The 19,535-nt window shown below is 44.9% G+C and overlaps 1 protein-coding gene across 1 annotated transcript in view; it reads left to right on the top strand.

The window, feature by feature from the left end:
• Window positions 1–19,535, top strand: part of LOC126336127 (suppressor of lurcher protein 1-like) — a 309,867-nt gene that overhangs the window by 208,388 nt on the left and 81,944 nt on the right. Inside the window, exon 5 of the mRNA XM_049999616.1 lies at window positions 7,594–7,817. Coding sequence (XP_049855573.1) covers window positions 7,594–7,817 — 224 coding nt within the window. The remainder of the gene's footprint in view (window positions 1–7,593; window positions 7,818–19,535) is intronic.

Here is a 19,535-nt window from a genome sequence, read left to right on the forward strand (position 1 = left end):
GGGGACTTATGACCACAGCAGTTGAGTCCCATAGTGCTTAGGGCCATTTGAACCATTTCCCCTTCTGGGTGCTTCATTTGTTTTATCAGGCAGTGTACGTCTGTAAATTGAAGGTGGAGAGGGGAGAAAGGAAAGGAAAGGGAAGGAACTAGTGATATCAGCTGCACCAGAATTTTATGTGGAATGGTGACTAGTGAGAATCTATGCTGGACTGGGACTTCAACCCGGAATCTTCTCCCTTAAGGGAGCTCACAGTTCCTATGTGAGTTCGTGCACGGAGCACATAGGGCCTCAAGTTACTGCAGTTGTTTTTCTCCAGGCTGCAATTCCTTCCCTGTGTCTCTCCCTTCCTGTCCTCCCTCCTCTCCCTCTCATGGTGTCCTTACTCATCTTAATCTGGCTACCCATCTGATTTCTTTTATTCCTTGCGGTTTTGTTCTCCGTGCCTTTCCTCCGTTACCCTTCCTTTTATGCCGTTTTTCGTCCCCTTGGAGGTTTAACTTCCACTTCTAAATTTCCTCTCTGTAGTGTGAGCCATTTGGGGAAAATCTCCCTCCCCAACGTCTAAAGTGTGAATTCCCCCCCCCCTTTTTCTTTCCACTCTTGATTCATGCCATATGCTCATCCACCCTGCCACGTCACCAGCGCATGTTGCCATGCCATGTTGCGGGCCTATTAGGTACCCATATGGATGAGTCCACTGATAACACAGATATCACTCCTTTGATACGTGAGCTGTTGTCTACCATGTATTCCTAGGAGTAGATTCCAGAGCATCAAAATTCCCAGCAATGCCAGGTGGCCAGCAGTGGCTTGGTGGGGCCCAAGGGGAGACCCCTTGATGGGAGTTGGTGGTATCAGGTCAGACGCTTTGCACGTGAAGCATGTGAAGCTTCAAGAATCTCGTCGTTCTCCTATGACCATCTCTTTAAGTAGAAAATGACCGTATAATGCTGCTTCTTATGACTCTGCGGCCTTTCCTTTCCTGGATAAACCCTCGGAGAAAGACCAGGCTCGCCAGCTTGGGATCAAACACTTTCAACACAACCGGAACTCTACTATGATGGACATGTACGCATTCACCGCCACAAAGCCGTTATTTTTCATGGAAAATATTGAAGACAAGGTTGCCGAAGACTTCAGACACAGGAATTCACCCTCACCATACCAACGGCATTGTCAAAGACGGTGGAGGATTCGACAGAAGTTCAGGTCACTCTCTTGTCCTTGGGGTAGGAAACTGCCCCTAAAGGTGGAAGAATCTGCAATGATCAACGACTTGAGAATGCAGAAGGCAAGGGAAACCACTGCATTAAAGACACATGACATGTATCCACAGGGCATGTGGCCCATAATTCAAAAGAGTAATGATGATCTCTTTATTGGCAAAAGATTCCTGAGTAGTCCCCCCTTCGGATCTCCGGGAGGCGACTGCCTAGCGGGAGGTGTCCATAAAAAAAATTTAATAACCAACGAAAGGATAACGTTCCATAAGTCGGCGAGTGGAATGTCAAAAGTTTGAACGTGGTAGGGAAGCTAGAAAATCTGAAAAGCGAAATGCAAAGGCTCAATCTAGATAAAGTAGAGTCAGAGAGGTGAAATGGAAAGAAAAAAAAGGATGTCCGTTCATATGAGTGTAGGGTAATACCAACAACAGCAGAAAATTGCATAACGGGAGTACGATACGTTATGAGTAGGAAGGTAGGGCAAAGAATGCGTTACAGGGAACAATTCAGTGATGGGGTTATCAGAATCGACAACAAATCATTCTCGACAACCATAGTTCAGGTACACATGCCGGCGTCGTAAGCTGACGATGAAGAGAGAGAGAGAATGTGAGGATGTAGAACGATAATGCAATACGTAAAAGGAATGAAAATCTAAGTAATGGAGGACTGGAACACAGTTGTTGGTGAAGGACAAGGAGGAAAGGTTACAGGATAATATGGGCTTGGGGCAAGGAATGACACAGCAGAAAGAATAATTGAGTTCTGCAATAAATTTCAGCTATTAATAGTGAATACCCTGATCAGGAATCAAAAGGGGATGAGGTATACATGGGAAAGGCCAGTCCGGAGCCACGCGACCGCTACGGTCGCAGGTTCGAATCCTGCCCCGGGCATGGATGTGTGTAATGTCCTTAGGTTAGTTAGGTTTAAGTAGTTCCAAGTTCTAGGGGACTGATGACCTCAGAACCATTTATTTGAAAAGGCCGGATGATAAGGGAAGATTTCAGTTCATGGTCATACATAGATTCGGAAATCAGACACTGTATTGTAAGGTGTACACGGGGGCAGATGTAGACTCAGATCGCGATGTAGTGATGATGAACAACAGGCTAAAGCTTAAGAGATTAGTCAGGAAGAATCAATACGCAAAGAAGTGGGATATAGAAACACTAAGAACGTCGGGATAAGCTTTAAACACTCTAAGGCTATGTTCACAACAATAACAAGTAGCTCAGTAGACACAACAGTTGTAGAGCAATGGAATGTCTAAAAGTGCAATCATTAAACCTGGAAAGAAAAAGATAGGTACAGAGAAGGTAACTGCGAAGAAACCATAACAGAAGAAATTCTTTCGTTGATCGACGAAACAAGGAAGTACAAAAATGTTCATGGAAATTCAGGAATACAGAAATACACTCCTGGCCATTAAAATTGCTTCACCACGAAGATGACCTACTACAGACGCGAAATTTAACCGACAAAAAGAGGATGCTGTGATGTGCAAATGATTAATTTTTCAGAGCATTCACACAAGGTTGGCGCTGATGGCGACACCTACAACGTGCTGACATGAGGAAAGTTTCCAACCGATTTCTCATACGCAAACAGCAGCTGACCGGCGTTGCCTGGTGAAACGTTGTTGTGATGCCTCGTGTAAGGAAGATAAAAGCGTACCATCACGTTTAGGACTTTGATAAAGGTTGGATTGTAGCCTGTCGCGATCGCGGTTTATCGTATCGCGACATTGCTGCTCGTGTTTTGTCGAGATCCAATGACTGTTAGCAAAACATGGAATCGGTCGGTTGAGGAGCGTAACACGGAACGCCGTGCTGGATCCCAACGGGCTCGTATCACTAGCAGTCGAGAAGACAGGCATCTTATACGCATGGCTGTAACGGATCGTGCACCCACGTCTCGATCCCTGAATCAACAGATGGGGACGTTTGCAAGACAACAACCATCAGCACGATCAGTTCGACGACGTTTGCAGCAGCATGGACTATCAGCTCGGAGACCATAGCTGAGGTTACCCTTGACGCTGCATCACAGACAGGAGCGCCTGCGATGGTGTACTCAACGACGAACCAGGGTGCACAAACGGCAAAACTTCATTTTGTCGGATGAATCCAGGTTCTGTTTACAGCATCATGATGGTCGCATTCGTGTTTGGCGACATCGTGGTGAACGCACATTGGAGGCGTGTATTTGTCATCACCATACTGGCGTATCACCCGGCGTGATGGTATGGGGTGCCATTGGTTACACGTCTCGGTCACCTCTTGTTCGCATTGACGGCACTTTCAACAGTGGACGATACATTTCAGATGTGTTACGACCATGGCTCAACCCTTCATTCGGTCCCTGCGAAACCCTACATTTCAGCATGATAATTCCCCGACCGCATGTTGCAGGTACTGTACGGGCCTTTCTGTATACAGAAAATGTTCGACTGCAGCCCTGGCCAGCACATTCTCCTGATCTCTCACCAATGGAAACGTCTGGTCAATGGTGGCCGAGCAACTGGCTCGTCACAAAACGCCAGTCACTAATCTTGATGAACTGTGGTATCGTATTGAAGCTGCATGGGCAGCTGTACCTGTACACGCCATCCAAGCTCTGTTCAACTCAATGCCCAGGCGTGTCAAGGCCGTTATTACGGCTAGAGATGGTTATTCTGGGTATTGATTTCTCGGGATCAATGCATCCACATTGCTTGAAAACGTAACCACATGTCAGTTCTAGTATAATATATTTGTCCAATGAATACCCGTCCATCATCTGAATTTGTTCTTGGTGTAGCAATTTTAATCGCCAGTAGGATACAAGTCGCTGAGGAATGAAATAAATCGGATGTGAAGGGAAGCTAAGAGGTAACTGCTGCATGAAAAACGTGAAGAAATCGAAAATGAAATGATCGTTGGAAACACTGACTGAGCTCGTGGGAATGTCAAAACAACGTTCGGTGACACTAAAAGCAAGGGTGGTAATAGTACGATTGCAATGGGAGTCCCACTGTTAAATGTAGAGGAGAGAGCGAATAGGTGGAAAGAGTACATTAAAGGCCTCTATGAGAGGGAAGATTTGTCTGGTGTGATAGAAGAAAGAACAGGAGTCGATTTAGAAGAGAAACGGAATCCAATATTACAATCAGAATTAAAAAGACCTTTGGTGGACTCAAAATTAAATAAGTCAGAAGGGATTAATGACATTCCATCAGAATTACTAAAATCATTGGGGCACATGGCAACAGAAAGACTATTGAGGCTGGTGTGTAGAATGTATGAGTCTGGCGACATACCTTCCGACTTACGGGAAAAATATAATCGACACAATTCAGAAGATTGCAAGAGCTGATAAGTGCGAGAAGTATCGCGCAATCAGCTTAACAGGTCATGCATCCAAGTTGGTAATAAGAATAATCTACAGATTTATAGAAAAGAAAACTGAGGATGTGTCAGATGGCGAACAGTTTGGCTCCAGGGAAGATAACTGCACAAGAGAGGCAATACTGACGATGCGCTTGATAATGGAAGCAAGACTAAAGAAAAATCGTTGGGTATGCCGACCTGGAAAAAGCGTTCGATAATGTCAAATGGTGCAAGATACGCTAAATTCTAAAAAAGTGGGTAAGCAATAGGGAGACACGGGTCGTATAAGAGCCAAGAAGGAAGTCTTAAGGGGGCGTGTCAGAGATAAGTCCCTGTAGTCGCACTATCCTCTGTGTCCTTTGTGGCTCGGTTGGATAGAGCGTCTGCCATGTAAGCAGGAGGTCCCGGGTTCGAGTCCCAGTACGGACACACATTTTCAACTATCCCTGTTGATAATCGTCTGGATTTCATTGCAATTTCACAAGCTCACTTGGTTGCTCCATATCAGTTATCTGCAGGTTGGCTGTTTGCTTAAAACCAATGTTCTTCGCTTCTTTCCCCACACATTATGTGATGCAGATCGTGCGACGCTTCTCTGCCTTTACTGGGTATTATTTCTGTCTCGTCTGCCCACCTGTAGTTCCATGCTGCTCCTGTTGGATTCAGTTCACCATTGGGGTATCTGTTATGCTACCGGTGCCTTCTGCACTAGCATTGTCTATAGTCTTCTGGACCGAGCGAGGTGGCGCAGTGGTTAGACACTGGACTCGCATTCGGGACGACGACGGTTCAATCCCGCGTCCGGCCATCCTGATTTAGGTTTCCCGTGATTTCCTTAAATCACTCCAGGCAAATGCCGGGATGGTTCCTCTGAAAGGGCACGGCCGACTTCCTTCCCTAATCCTATGAGACCGATGACCACGCTGTCTGGTCTCCTTCCCGAAACAACAAAACCAACATACAGTCTTCTGGTTGACACTGGAATCCCTCCCATTTCGATTCAGTAGTTGCAGCTCCTGTTTTCTTATGCCGTTACTATTCATTCTTCCCCTGCTCACCCCTCCTATTGCTGTCGCAGCTTCAGGCCGTCACATGCCCGCTGCCTGCCCTCAGTTGGGTTTAACAGTTGGCATCCAGCTCGCTTCCCTCTGCCATGACTTCCTCCCCAGTTTCTCTCCTAACCACCACCGCCTTCCTTGCTTAGATCATTGACCCCAGATTCAGATGGATATCTACCAGGTTGCAAATCCTTCATTGCTCCAGCGGTGTTGTCATGTTTGTCCTGAATGCTCTCACAGGTGTTTCTGGATGTCATTGTTTTTTATATGGATGGCTCTAAGTCTGCTGATCATATGGGATATGCTTTCACGTCTTCTACTGACTCGTTTCGTTATGTACGGACTCAATGAGTGGCCTTCAGGCTATCGCTCGATGTTTCTCCCTCCACCGCTTGCTCTCTGACGTCCATGACCTCGATGAACTTGGTGATGCAGCTTGTTTCGTCGATTTCCTTTGGGTTACTGGCTACACAAGTGTCCTGCGTATGATCTTATTGATCGTCTGGTTGGCGCGAAGGGGCGCCCACCTATCAGTTTTGTGGCGGATTTGCGGCTTTACGTCAAATAAATTTTTGCTTAGTCGTGGGATAACTGTAGGGAGGCTATTTCCCTGTCTAATAAACTTCGCGCCATCAAGGAGACTTTCACCACATGGCGTTCTACCACAATACTTAATTTTATCTGGAATTTCATAATTCACACAATCAAAAGCCTTTGAGAGATGACAAAATATCCCAATTGCTGATGTTTGGATATTCAAGACATTTAATTATTATATCTGGCGGAAATCTACGATCTTCTACCGTTCTCGAATCGGCCATACTAGTTTGACCCATGGGTTTTTGCTGTGCAATGACCCGCCCACTCACGGTGATCCATATTTTACTGGTCTACCCTCGTCTTTTGGACCTTTACACTAAATATGCCCTCCAACCTTCCATATCTTATGTGTTAGTGATCAACCCTCACATGGTTAGGATGCCAAATGAAACACTTTTCAGCCTTATAATTTCCGAAGTGTTATTTTATTTGGTTATCAGCGTGAGAGTTTTTACATACCATATTCAGGCCCTTGACCGATGTGTATGAAGATTCCAATCTTTGGTTCAGTCAAAGTAGGGGCAAGTATCCAGAGACTGGTAACCATAGCATAGATTTTTGAGACAGTGATCACTTCAGACATCACCTGCAGAGTAAACCAGACGTGACAATCTTCCTACAGTTCGATCAGTGGGCCTGAAGATGATGCAATATATCGCCGAAACTGGTAGCCCAGTGAAATACCAATCTGGAAATTTAGACGGCTGAAAGGTGTTTCATTTGACTCTCTGTACTGAACTTCTGAGGTCCTGGCTGTGACAAGATGGACATATAGAGACTTTTCTCTCCTTATTTGCACTTTATCCCTTCCCATTGACTGGACTGTGCTGATTGCGTTGTTCCTCCCTTGATTTATGTCATCCTAGACCAAGGGAGTGATTACTTCGCTGTTTTGTCCTCCCCCCCAAATCAGCAACTCACACAAACCGCCAACTGGAATCTCATCCTCACTAGGCAACTCCATTAACCACTCCACCATACAGACACACTGTTTATTGCAATTGCGTGGTCTACATAGGCAAGCTCGCTGGTCCACGAACATTCCCACCTAGCACCATCTATCCGCAGTCCCTGTCCACGTCCTCCACGCTCGCAAATTTTCTATTCCCGCAAGAGGGCCAACGTACATGTGTATTTTCACTGAAGGTGGTGGATCCATTGCCCTTCGAGGCAAATCAGTTATAGGGGAATTCGTGGTTTCCGTCCTTTCGGACGCGTCCGAAAGGATGGACACCACATATTCCTATAAGTGTGTGATTGTGTGGCTGGTGAGGCTTCGCTTGGCACTCACGCTCCGGCTGCGCTGGTGACGGGAGGATGTGGTGTTGTTGCCGGCAGCTGCTCCCTGGGCGACCGCGTGGAGGTGTTCCTGTCGCTGGGCGGGCAGCTGCGCGCCGACGTGAACGAGCGGACGCCGCCCGCGGGCGTGCTGTGCGGCGGGCTGCGCGATGTGCCCGCGGCGCTCTACAGCCAGGGCCCGGCGCTCGTGCTTGCCATGCACGCCGCGGGCCCGCCCTCCAACAGCTCGGGTTTCCTCGGCAGGTTCCGCTTCCTCGACCGGCGTGAGTACTCCCCGGGGCACGGCTGCCTCTCACTACTGCACCGCTGCAGACTAGGGGTGTTAATGACCGCATAAAAGCGGCGATGTTAAATGATATATAAACTGCACCACAGAATTCAAAACTCATTACCTATTTTTGCGAAGTATGTTTGAAATTTGGCTCAAGGATGACTTCCTTGGTAATCGTGAAAAGCATAGTGGCCTGCCGACCGGAGTGGCTGAGCGGTTCTAGACGCTAGAGTCTGGAACCGCGCGACCGCTACTGTCGCAGGTTTGAACCCTGCCCCGGCATGGATGTGTGTGATGTCCTTAGGTTAGTTAGGTTTAAGTAGTTCTAAGTCCTAGGTGACTGATGACCTTAGAAGTTAAGTCCCATAGTGCTCAGAGCCATGTGAACCATTTGAAACAATGTGGCCTGCGACGTCAGCCTCGGGCTAGGCGACGCCTCAAATGGTTAAAATGCCTCTGAGCACTATGGGACTTAACATCTGAGGTCATCAGTACCCTAGAACTTAGAACTACGGAAAACTAACTAACTTAAGGACATCACTCACAGCCATGTCCGAGGCAGGATTCGAACATGCGACAGCAGTAGCAGCGCGGTTCGGGACTGAAGCGCCTAGAACCGCTCAGCCTCAAACAACCTCAGACAGCAAGGCGACAACACTTGCTAAAGAAAGGCCGAAGCCCGGAAATTCATCTGAAATTTAATGTATGTTAATGCTGTCACGTTCGCACCAAATTTCTCCACAATATCTCCCAATCCACCTTGGAGATGTCATAACATGAAAATATTTTCACAGCCCCTCTTAGGCTATTTCCACCACTTGTTTTGAAGCATCTGCGATGGAGGTCAGAACCACGTCCCCAGCATTGAAATCACGCGTTTTTCGTATGGGTGGCCTAGGAAAAAAAATTCAGACAGTTACATTTCTAAGATGCTCAACGGTAGACCACTAGCCCGTGAAAGGAAAAGGTCCCGAGTTCGAGTCTCGCTCAGGCACACAGTTTTAATCTGCCAATAAGTTCCGTGCTCAGTAAAGTTGCGTGGTTGACACTGAGGATGTTGCCGAATTGGAGTGTCTTACATGGATCATTGGCAGTTTTATTCACACTTTTCTTAATGTGACACTCCCATACAATCATGCCACAGGATTGCGGTGAACAGGAGGTTTGAAAAACCGTATGAATCAAAAATGGCTCTGAGCACTATAGGACTTAACATCTGTGGTCATCAGTCCCCTAGAACTTAGAACTACCTAAACTTAACTAGCCTAAGACCATCACACACACCCATGCCCGAGGCAGGATTCGAACCTGCGACCGTAGCAGTCACGCGGTTCCGGACTGAGCGCCATAACCGCGAGAGCACCGCGGCCGGCCCGTATGAATCATTTGCTGCTTCAGGTCTAATTCAAATTTCATCCAACGACTTAGAACGCTCTCTAGTGGTTCCATCCTGTAAACAAGAGCAAAAATTACGGATGCGTTGCACTCCAAATGTATGCGATCACGCTCAATTTGGATGCAACCCCACAGTGGCCTTAACCGAAGTGTTGAAACGCGTGGGGATATCAGCACCGTCAAAGGCAAACAAGAACTTCTTAGTTTTACTGATCGCACTTCACCGCTCCTAGGAAATGGGTGTTCTCATTTGCGCACTTTGTGCCTTCCCCTAAGGACATTTTGTGTCTATTCTGAGAGGCTGTGAGACTGAAAGGGCTTTTCTGGGCCACCCACAGAAAACCGCGTGAACTCAGCGCTGGGTGTCGCGATCTTACCTTTTTCGCTGAGACGTCGAAACGAGGGGTGAAATAGGGCAAGAAAAGCTGTGAAAACCTTCCGATCGTGTGACACTTCCTCGGGGTTTTTGGGCAGAACTGAGTTTAGATTATCTGCCAATGTGACATCAGCAGCACACCTTATAGCTCCCTCCAGCTTCTCAGCTCTGGTCGTTTTTTTCGCATTTGTCGCCGAGGTGACACATGGAGTTGCGATTTTTCTCCATTACAGAGAACGCTGTTGCCATCTTTGAGCCAAATTTCAAACTTATGCGTCGCAATAGGAGACAATTACAGGGTAATGGTTTCTCTGACATGTACTGAGCAGCTTATCACCTACATAAGATTTGCGTAAATTTTATTTACTCTACTGTTAACTTTTTATTGTTAATTTCATGAATTTTGATCAAGTGGAACGAGACGTGTATAAAAAATGCACCTAATACCGTATCTATTAATCAGTTAATACGGTCAAACCTTCGTAATCCACTTTGGAAATAAACTGTGTAGGTAACTGGTGTAACTTCAGTGAAAACTGCCCTAAGTTTATTCCCTCTTTTATACAAAATTTTGATCCCAGAGTGAAAACTAGGCAATGTGACTGCTATTTGTTTGATATACTAAGAAGTTTGAAACACTTTCATAGGGCAACGAATAATTTAAGGGGTATGTATGTATGTATGTATGTACTGAATCGGGGACCTAGAAAAGACGGAGAGGCCTCGTCCCGCCATAGCCTTCAGCGGTTCAAAACCCCACAACAAGCCACAGCAGTCCACCCACTCCACCCCACTGCCGCCCCAAAACGAACCCAGTGTTATTGTCCGGTGCGGTTCGGCCCCCAATGGAAACCACCTCCCCGCCGGGAACGCCTCACGTAAGTCGAATGTAGCCCCACATGTTTCCGTGGTAGAGTAATTATGGTGTACACGTATGTGGAAAAGGTGTTTGTGCAGCAATCACTGACACTATGTAACTGAGGCGGACTAAGGGGAACCAGCGCGCATTCGCCGAGGTAGATCGAAAACCGCCTTAAAAACCATCCACAGGCAGGTCGGCACACCTCGACACTAAACCGCAGTGCGAATTCGTGCCGGGGACCGTCACGCCTTCCGGCTCGGGAAGTAGCGCGTAGACCGCGCGGCTATCCGGGTGGGCGATTTGAGGGGTACTTGCACAACCATTTAAGTGAACGCCAAACTGCGATCAACATACTCTAACCTGCTGATAGAATCCGAAAGTATACCTGCATCCTCCCTCACAGGATGCATGTCATAAAGATGTAAAACCTCACTTTGTATGGTCTAATACCTATTCGCAATCAACGTAAATTACTGTAATCATTCCGAATATATCCGTCATCAGCAACATTTCTCGAAGTGCTCAGCAACACAGATCCATCTTATACTTTCTGTAGGTTGCATGTAGAATATTGAAAATATTTTTGCAGATGGCGGAACGTAACTAGTAAATTGTGCTCCCACCAGCTGCAAATGTAAGAAATAATACATGAGCTCTAGGGTATGGCCCGGAAAATATAATTATTTTCAGAAACTACACACGCATGAAAATAATTGAAGATAATTTATGAAATATTCATATTATTATTCAATTAACAAGTGAAAAACTGCAGTAGCAAGGTTACATTTGATCTCCACTCGATCACCTACATTACTGTTCCACAAAGCATTTGAATAAAACAGAGCTCCATACGGTCTTAAATTTCCATAGTAGGTGGTGGTGTTGGTTAGTGTTTAACGTCCCGTCGACAACGAGGTCATTAGAGACGGAGCGCAAGCTCGGGGTGGGGAAGGATTGGGAAGGAAATCGGCCGTGCCCTTTCAAAGGAACCATCCCGGCATTTGCCTGTAACGATTTAGGGAAATCACGGAAAATCTAAATCAGGATGGCCGGTGACTCCCGAATGCGAGTCCAGTATGCTAACCAATGCGCCACCTCGCTCGGTATTTCCGTAGTAGTCCTAAATAAGACAGATAGTAACGTAGTCCATTGTCTACATTAGCAGAGGAATAGATGAAATATCTATATTTCTCCTTAAACATGGTACAAAGCTTCTTGTTCCGACTAACGGATTTTAAACTTAGGCGCAAGGAAGATACACGAATAAAGCTGAAATCTCTACAAAGATGATACGCCAAAAATGAAAACTTCTAAGCACCGTTCTCGCCATTAATTCCTGTTTGTTCCAGCTTAGATATAGGTGGGCATCAGTGCCGTTTCTGGCTCAGTAACGAATTTATTACATCCAGTGTCCTGCTGTACATGTGGTGTCTGATTACAGCTTGGCCTCGTTGGTGACCCACTCTCCTTCCTCCAGGGAACCACCCGAAATTTATAAAGGTCACGCTGCGGAATCAGGAAATAGTGCGAATTATCATTAGTGGACATATGATACAAAATTGACAGAAGACTCCTCCCAACCACTATCGGCACAGGAAACTCCGTTGACCATTAGGAAACGAGCCCTCTTATCATTCTTTATAACTGGAACTCTTCAGTGGGAGGGGTTCACTCTGAAGCTAGTCGCAAAACGTAGAGGATCAGTCTGTATCTAGTTGTTAATAACAAATTACGTCAAGTCACAAGACTTCTGTGTGTTCTGTTTGATAATAAGGACATAATATTATGTCGTTCGAGGCATCGTCAGAATCTACATACACACATGTATGCCTCATTTCTCTCTCCCTTCCACAACTTTATGCATTTTATAGCGTTAGTGAGTTTTTTCAGTCATATCAGCGTCGCATTGTATCAACGTCATAATGCTCTCAGCCAGTCAAAAGACTGGAATGTGTTGGAAATAAACACATTGATAGAAACAATGACGTCTTAGAAAATTCTGTAAGAACTAACAATTTCCAAGGAAAGATACAAGAACTATCACACGTAACTTGCTAAGGCACCACCACATTACTAGATGGTGTGTCATCGTGCAAAATTCTGATACGTCCAACAAAAGATATTGCAGGCCATGAAAAGAAAACATATCTAAGCAACAGGAAAATGTGTTGCCTGCAGGGTAACCCAACCTTCTAACGCTGAAATGTGGTGTATAGCCGTGGATACCACACTATTAATGGCCAAGGAACTGGCATTTTTTGGATGCAATCTACTCTGACGTGGTTGCTCGCAAAAGACACTGATGCTGTATCGAGCGCGATACCTCTCACCCGTGGTAATAACGGCAAACAAATCCCACGACGTGAGTGAAAAATGCCAAGTACCGATGCAAATACACCACCAGGTTACGAGGAACTGCTTCCCCTCCCCCGCTGTATTCGCCAAGTACAGTAAGTCAAATGAGGCAAGTCAAGTGACATTTGAACGCAGTTTTCCGAAATTCCTTCACCAGGGAAGACGAATGGAATATTCCAGAATTTGAAACACGAACATCTGCTAGCATGAGTTCCTTAAAAGTAGATACCTTAGGGGTTGCGAAGCAACTCAAATCGCTTGATACGGGCAAGTCTTCAGGTCCAGATTGTATACCGATTAGGTTCCTTTCAGATTACGCTGATACTATAGCTCCCTACTTAGCACTCATATACAACCGCTCGCTCACCGGTAGATCTGTACCTACAGATTGGAAAATTGCGCAGGTCGCACCAGTGTTCAAGAAGGGTAGTAGGAGTAATCCGTTTAACTACAGACCTATATCATTGACGTCGGTTTGCAGTAGGGTTTTGGAGCATATACTGTATTCAAACATTATGAATCACCTCGAAGGGAACGATCTATTGACGCGTAATCAGCATGGCTTCAGAAAACATCGTTCTTGTGCAACGCAGCTAGCTCTTTATTCGCACGAGGTAATGGCCGCTATCGACAGGGGATCTCAAGTTGATTCCGTATTTCTAGATTTCCGGAAAGCTTTTGACACCGTTCCTCACAAGCTATGGTGTATCGTCTCAGTTGTGCGACTGGACTCGTGATTTCCTGTCAGGAAGGTCGCAGTTCGTAGAAATAGACGGCAAATCATCGAGTAAAACTGAAGTGATATCAGGTGTTCCCCAGGGAAGCGTCCTGGGACCTCTGCTGTTCTCTTAGATTGTTCGCAGATGATGCTGTAATTTACCGTCTAGTAAGGTCATCCGAAGACCAGTATCAGTTGCGAAGCGATTTAGAAAAGATTGCTGTATGGTGTGTCAGGTGGCAGTTGACGCTAAATAACGGAAAGTGTGAGATGATCCACATGAGTTCCAAAAGAAATCCGTTGGAATTCAATTACTCGATAAATAGTACAATTCTCAAGGCTGTCAATTCAACTAAGTACCTGGGTGTTAAAATTACGAACAACTTCAGTTGGAAGGACCACATAGATAATATTGTCGGGAAGGCGAGCCAAAGGTTGCGTTTCATTGGCAGGACACTTAGAACATGCAACAAGTCCACTAAAGAGACAGCTTACACTACACTCATTCGTCCTCTGTTAGAATATTGCTGCTCGGTGTGGGATCCTTACCATGTGGGATTGACGGAGGACATCCAAAGGGTGCAAAAAAGGGCAGCTCGTTTTGTATTATCACGTTATAGGGGAGAGAGTGTGGCAGATATGATACACGAGTTGGGATGGAAGTCATTACAGCATAGACGTTTTTCGTCGCGGCGAGACCTTTTTACGAAATTTCAGTCACCAACTTTCTCTTCCGAATGCGAATATATTTTGTTGAGCCCAACCTACATAGGTAGGAATGATCATCAAAATAAAATAAGAGAAATCAGAGCTCGAACAGAAAGGTTTAGGTGTTCGTTTTTCCCGCTCGCTGTTCGGGAGTGGAATAGTAGAGAGATAGTATGATTGTGGTTCGATGAACCCTCTGCCAAGCACTTAAATGTGAATTGCAGAGTATTCATGTAGATGTAGATGTAGGTTATGGAATTCCTCGAGTGGCCACGGCTGCCACAGAATCCCTGGCCATGAACAAGAGAGCGCCGAGTGTCTACCCAACACTGATTACACGATACAGCAGTGCCTGTGCTATTCTGATTACCATGCAAAGTTCCTTTTGACATGCTACAGCTGATGGTTGTCCTAATTCGAAATTCCAAGTTCACTTAACGTACTTACTATCTGATTATCTCCACACGTTTCGTAGATAAATTTGCATTATATATTTAATCAACCTATATGTGTATTCGTCTCCAGCCTGGTCACTGGCGCAAAAGTCACTACTGTTAAAAAATCAGTCACTCAGGGAGGGGGCTTCTTGCTACGGTAAGCCAGTTGTAACTTGCCGACCCCTACACATCAACCAGGGGAAATCTGTGGACGTATTTTCAGATAAAGGTAGCTGTTAATCACCAAGCACTCCCCCTCCCTACCACTTTTTTTTTGACCACCAATAAACAAACTTCCCATCCTGTCCTGAGAATCATGATTTTAAAAGTGGCACTTAAGCGTGAGTGACGCCATTTTCAATCAGACAGCCCTCCCAGAGGGAATTATAAGTAAAATGGTTCAAATGGCTCTGAGCACTATGGGACTTAACTTCTGAGGTCATCAGTCCCCTAGAACTTAGAACTAATTAAACCTAACTAACCTAAGGACATGACACCATCCGTGCCCAAGGTAGAATTCGAACCTGCGACCGTAGCAGTCGCGCGGCTCCAGACTGTAGTGCCTAGAACCGCTCGGCCACACCGGCCGGCAATTATAAATACATATCTTCATTATTACGATACATAAGCAAAAGAAACTCCGCACCAATGTTATTACATGAAACGTTACTGTAAGCCTCATATACTGACTGCAGGAAAATCTGATTATGGCCATCCCTATTATCACAATTTGGACGGATCCATAGGATTCCAAAGACACTCTGCACACTTCGGCGTTTTAAAAAAACATAGCTACGAAAACGTACTGGGCATAAATAGTGAGTAATATGACATATGTATGTATGCTTCAATAGCGGATACCAAGGCAGTGTTACTAACGTGCCACACACAAAAATAGAAGTGAACTCTGCAGTATAAGTAGTTTGTGGCGATACGACATGTAAAAAAACACAATTCTAAATGCACACTGACGCGATCTGACATAGCTCCAAGTTGAACGAAAAGAGATGGAACTTCCACAATCTTAGTCTACAACTTCACTAGAAGATGCGTGGACAGAAAAATAGTTCAAATGGCTCTGAGAACATTGGGACTAAATATCCGAGCTCAGCAGTCCCCTAGAACTTAGAACTACTTAAACCTAACTAACCTAAGGACATCACTCACATTCATGCCCGAGGCAGGATTCGAACCTGCGACTGTAGCGGTCGCGCGATTCCAGACTGAAGCGCATAGAACCGCTTGGCCACATTGGCCGGCACGCTTAAATAGTGAAATAATCCGATGTACGTACGTTTTCACCACACATATGAGACAGCAATGGTCACAGTGTAGCAAAATTAAACTATTCATGCATAATTTCATAGACTCACTGAGGTTACAGTTTCTATCTTGCGGTATGGTAAACTGCAACCGTAGAGAGCTGCAGAGATCGAGCACTTTCTGTGGGTCAGCATATTCCCCAAAACCTTAATTAGCGTACCACTAATAGAGTTCAAATTCCGAAAAACACAACCCAGTGACTGCTGCAAAAAAGCGGGCCGTGCGTATCTGATAGCAGTAGAGTCAATACAATTCCTGCGATCAACGCAAGGCACCAGGCGGCACAGAGCTGTCACTACTACAGCTCTTCCCATGTACATTGATCTCCTAGCCTCAAGAAAGACCCACAACAGTCTCAAACTGCAGGCCACGTTTGAAGGAAACTGTGGGAAAATGTCCAACTCAGATTGATAAGTGGTGAGTTGATGGGAGGGAGGGGGGGGGGGGGGGGGGGGTAGGGGAATCTCAGACCGGTGCATACCGCTGGCGTTTACATGCAAGACATTCCTTCGCCTTACTGTAGCAATGTCCATGGGCCAGTAAGCAACAGTGAAAACGAAACATAAGTCGAACGCTGACAAGCCAATGCACAACCAGCAGCAGCGCTCAATAAGGCGGACTCTGAGTCTGTCACCTCTCGAGAGCACTCTGTCGTCAGTGGCCGAGGTCTGAATAAAAATGTCCCAAAATTAATATTTCTGTATGACTGTTGTACGTCGTTCACACGTTTCAGACCTGTTGGTGGATGATGTATGCCACTAAATATGGCTGTGAGTTTCTGCATTTACCCACATATTCTTATTTTTTTTTTTTTAAAAAAAACGCAATATTTGGTACCAAAGCACACACACATGCACTCGACGCAATAATGTCATCAGTTGAACGTTAAAATTTTCTCTGGTTCTCATATTTTCTCCTGGTTCTCATATTCCGTTCGAACTGTGAGAAAGTCTCATGTGCGATGTAGCTATTATAGGAGACAAGTTCAGAGCCTGATGCTGCCAAGAGGAGAAGGCTGTGCTTACTTAGTAATATCCTAGTGTAGCCTTCTCCTCATGACAACATGAAACAGATGCACTGTTTACCCTCCTGGAAAAAAAGTGGCTTAAAACGAAAAGGCAATCTGATTTTCCAGGTATAAATGTTTCATTTCATCCCCTTTCTGTTATGTCTGACGACGACGCTGTACACACCCAAATATATTCAACGTGTTATCGTTGGCTACATAATTTCAAAAGATGCGTCAAATGAGCGAGGCCGGTAACAAAGGAAATCATATGCAGCTTGTATCAGCAATGCAATTTTATTGATTTTCGTGTCGAGACTGTGGTAGTTATACGAGAATCTCGTAGAATAGACTATAGACAAAAAGCAAACAGCCAATAAATAGATTTATGAAATGCCACTTCCTTGCAGCTATTGTCTTTGGGGTAAGTGGACCATGGTGTAATGGCGGAGTGAAAGATGCATCAAGGGAAAAACTGTCAAGAATCTAGATTCATTGGAGATACGCTATTATGTAAATTATGTAGAGAGAAAATATGAAACACAGAGGCACTAGCAAAAAGTGGAAGGGAGAAAAGAGTACGGAAAGTCCCTACAAAAAAGGGGAAGCTATAGCAGTTCTTTAGCTAAGCTTAGTTCTCGGGGTAGTTGGGTTTTTCATACGCTTATATAGGAAAAAATTTGCGTAAGATAGGTAGGGCTAGAATTCTGCAATGAAGTTCCTACTTTAGACTGAGGCATATAAACGAGGGTTAATTCAGTCCTTTTTGCTGTACAGAGTGCAGCTAAAAAAATTGTGTTCAAAAATACAAAGGATGTTGCATGCAACGTAGCCAAGCTGCATGGACGCTCGACCATCGCTCACACGTGTAATGCGGCAGAAGCGTCAACTGTTTTCTCGCAGCCCTTGGCGATATCAGGAAACAGCACGAAGGTCGCTAATTTCAGAGCACGCTGCATCAAGTTACAAATTCGTACCGCTTATTCTGTTGTTTGCTTTTGTTGTACGTTGCGTGGTAACTCTTCATCTGCCTTATTTATACTGAAACAGTAGTTGCATTAGCACAAACAACAGAACTAGCTGAGCCAACAATATCACATACAACAGACACATTGTAAACGGCACCCGTGAATGGATGTAAACTGGCTGGCGCGTATTGGCTGACCAATCAGGTGACTAAATATCACACACTACGCCGCATTTTCTGGCTCTCCTTGTAATATGAAACGCGATGAATGCGCTGGGACAGACTGCTTGTTCCGTGAAGCCACTCCTACATCTGAAACAGCAGCTCACAAACCACCTTTTTTCTGACTAGGAGTAAATAGCACCTCAGTTTCTTTTCATCCCTTGCTTTCTGATTTTCACTGTTGCTCTGGGGAAAAATAAGTCAGGAACATTCTCTGAAACTAAAAATGGTATACACCGCACGTTCATTATGGTGAATCATCGTACATCTGCATTTCACGCTGGGGCCGTACATGGCCTATAAACACGGGAATAATATGCATCATAACCATGGTTAATGATATAAAACGATCAAAGTTATTGAAATGTAACACCAAGATTAACGATATAATGCGATTACATCTTTATTTCAGAATAAATTGCTTACCTTCAATTTTATCTTCTCTGGGTCTATCATATCTCCTCCTCCTCCCCCCTTTTCTTTCTCTTTTTCTTCTTCTTCTTCTTCTTCTTCTTCTTCTTGTCCTCTTCGGGTATTAGGCTAAGTTGCCTGTTACGGTGCCCATCTTTGCCAAGGTCTCTCTCTCTCTCTCTCTCTCTCTCTCTCTCTCTCTCTCTCCCTCCCCCCCTCTCTCTCCCTACCCCCCCTCTCTCTCTCCCCCTCTCTCTCCCTCCCTCGCCCCTCCCTCCTTGGCACTTATTATTTCTAGCATTTAACATTTAAGGGGACTCACTCACTCTCCGTTCCTTTTTTTTTCAATTTTCTTCTATAGCCTAGACTTTTAACATTAAGCCTAAGAATTTTTAGTTCTTCTATAATTCCTTAGTCCACTGTAAACCTTTAACTCTCCCTAGGAATTTCATTTCCTGCGCCTGGATACGACTCTCTTACTTTTTAGTAATCACCCAGGTCTCATTTCTATAGAGCAGTGTGGGGGTTACAGTGATTTCTCAGTATTTAATTTATCTCTCGTACTTCCATTTTTAATGTTTCCCTTAATTTTCCACCTACTAGTTAAATGTACTAAGCTTACTCTCTGTATCTTTGCTGTAGCCGTACGTCGCCTCAAATACTATGTAAGTGAAGTAGCTAACTTGTTCTAAAATTTGATCTACTTTCGTTCTAACGTTTCTTTTCCTTACAATTGCAATAGCCTTAGCTACTGTCTGTTGATCTCTAGGTAAGTCATATAATGGCCTAAGCTTTGGGAAGTTAAAGTTTTCAGCATCTTTTGGTGGTGCACATGAAGTTTTTTCTTGATTATATTAGCTGTTTCTATCTAGTTGTGTATGTCGTCAGTTGTATCAAAGACTTTTCCATAGCCTAACGAAATGGGATAAA

The sequence above is a fragment of the Schistocerca gregaria genome, chromosome 2 (assembly GCF_023897955.1).
Source record: "Schistocerca gregaria isolate iqSchGreg1 chromosome 2, iqSchGreg1.2, whole genome shotgun sequence".
In the NCBI taxonomy this organism is placed as follows: domain Eukaryota; kingdom Metazoa; phylum Arthropoda; class Insecta; order Orthoptera; family Acrididae; genus Schistocerca; species Schistocerca gregaria.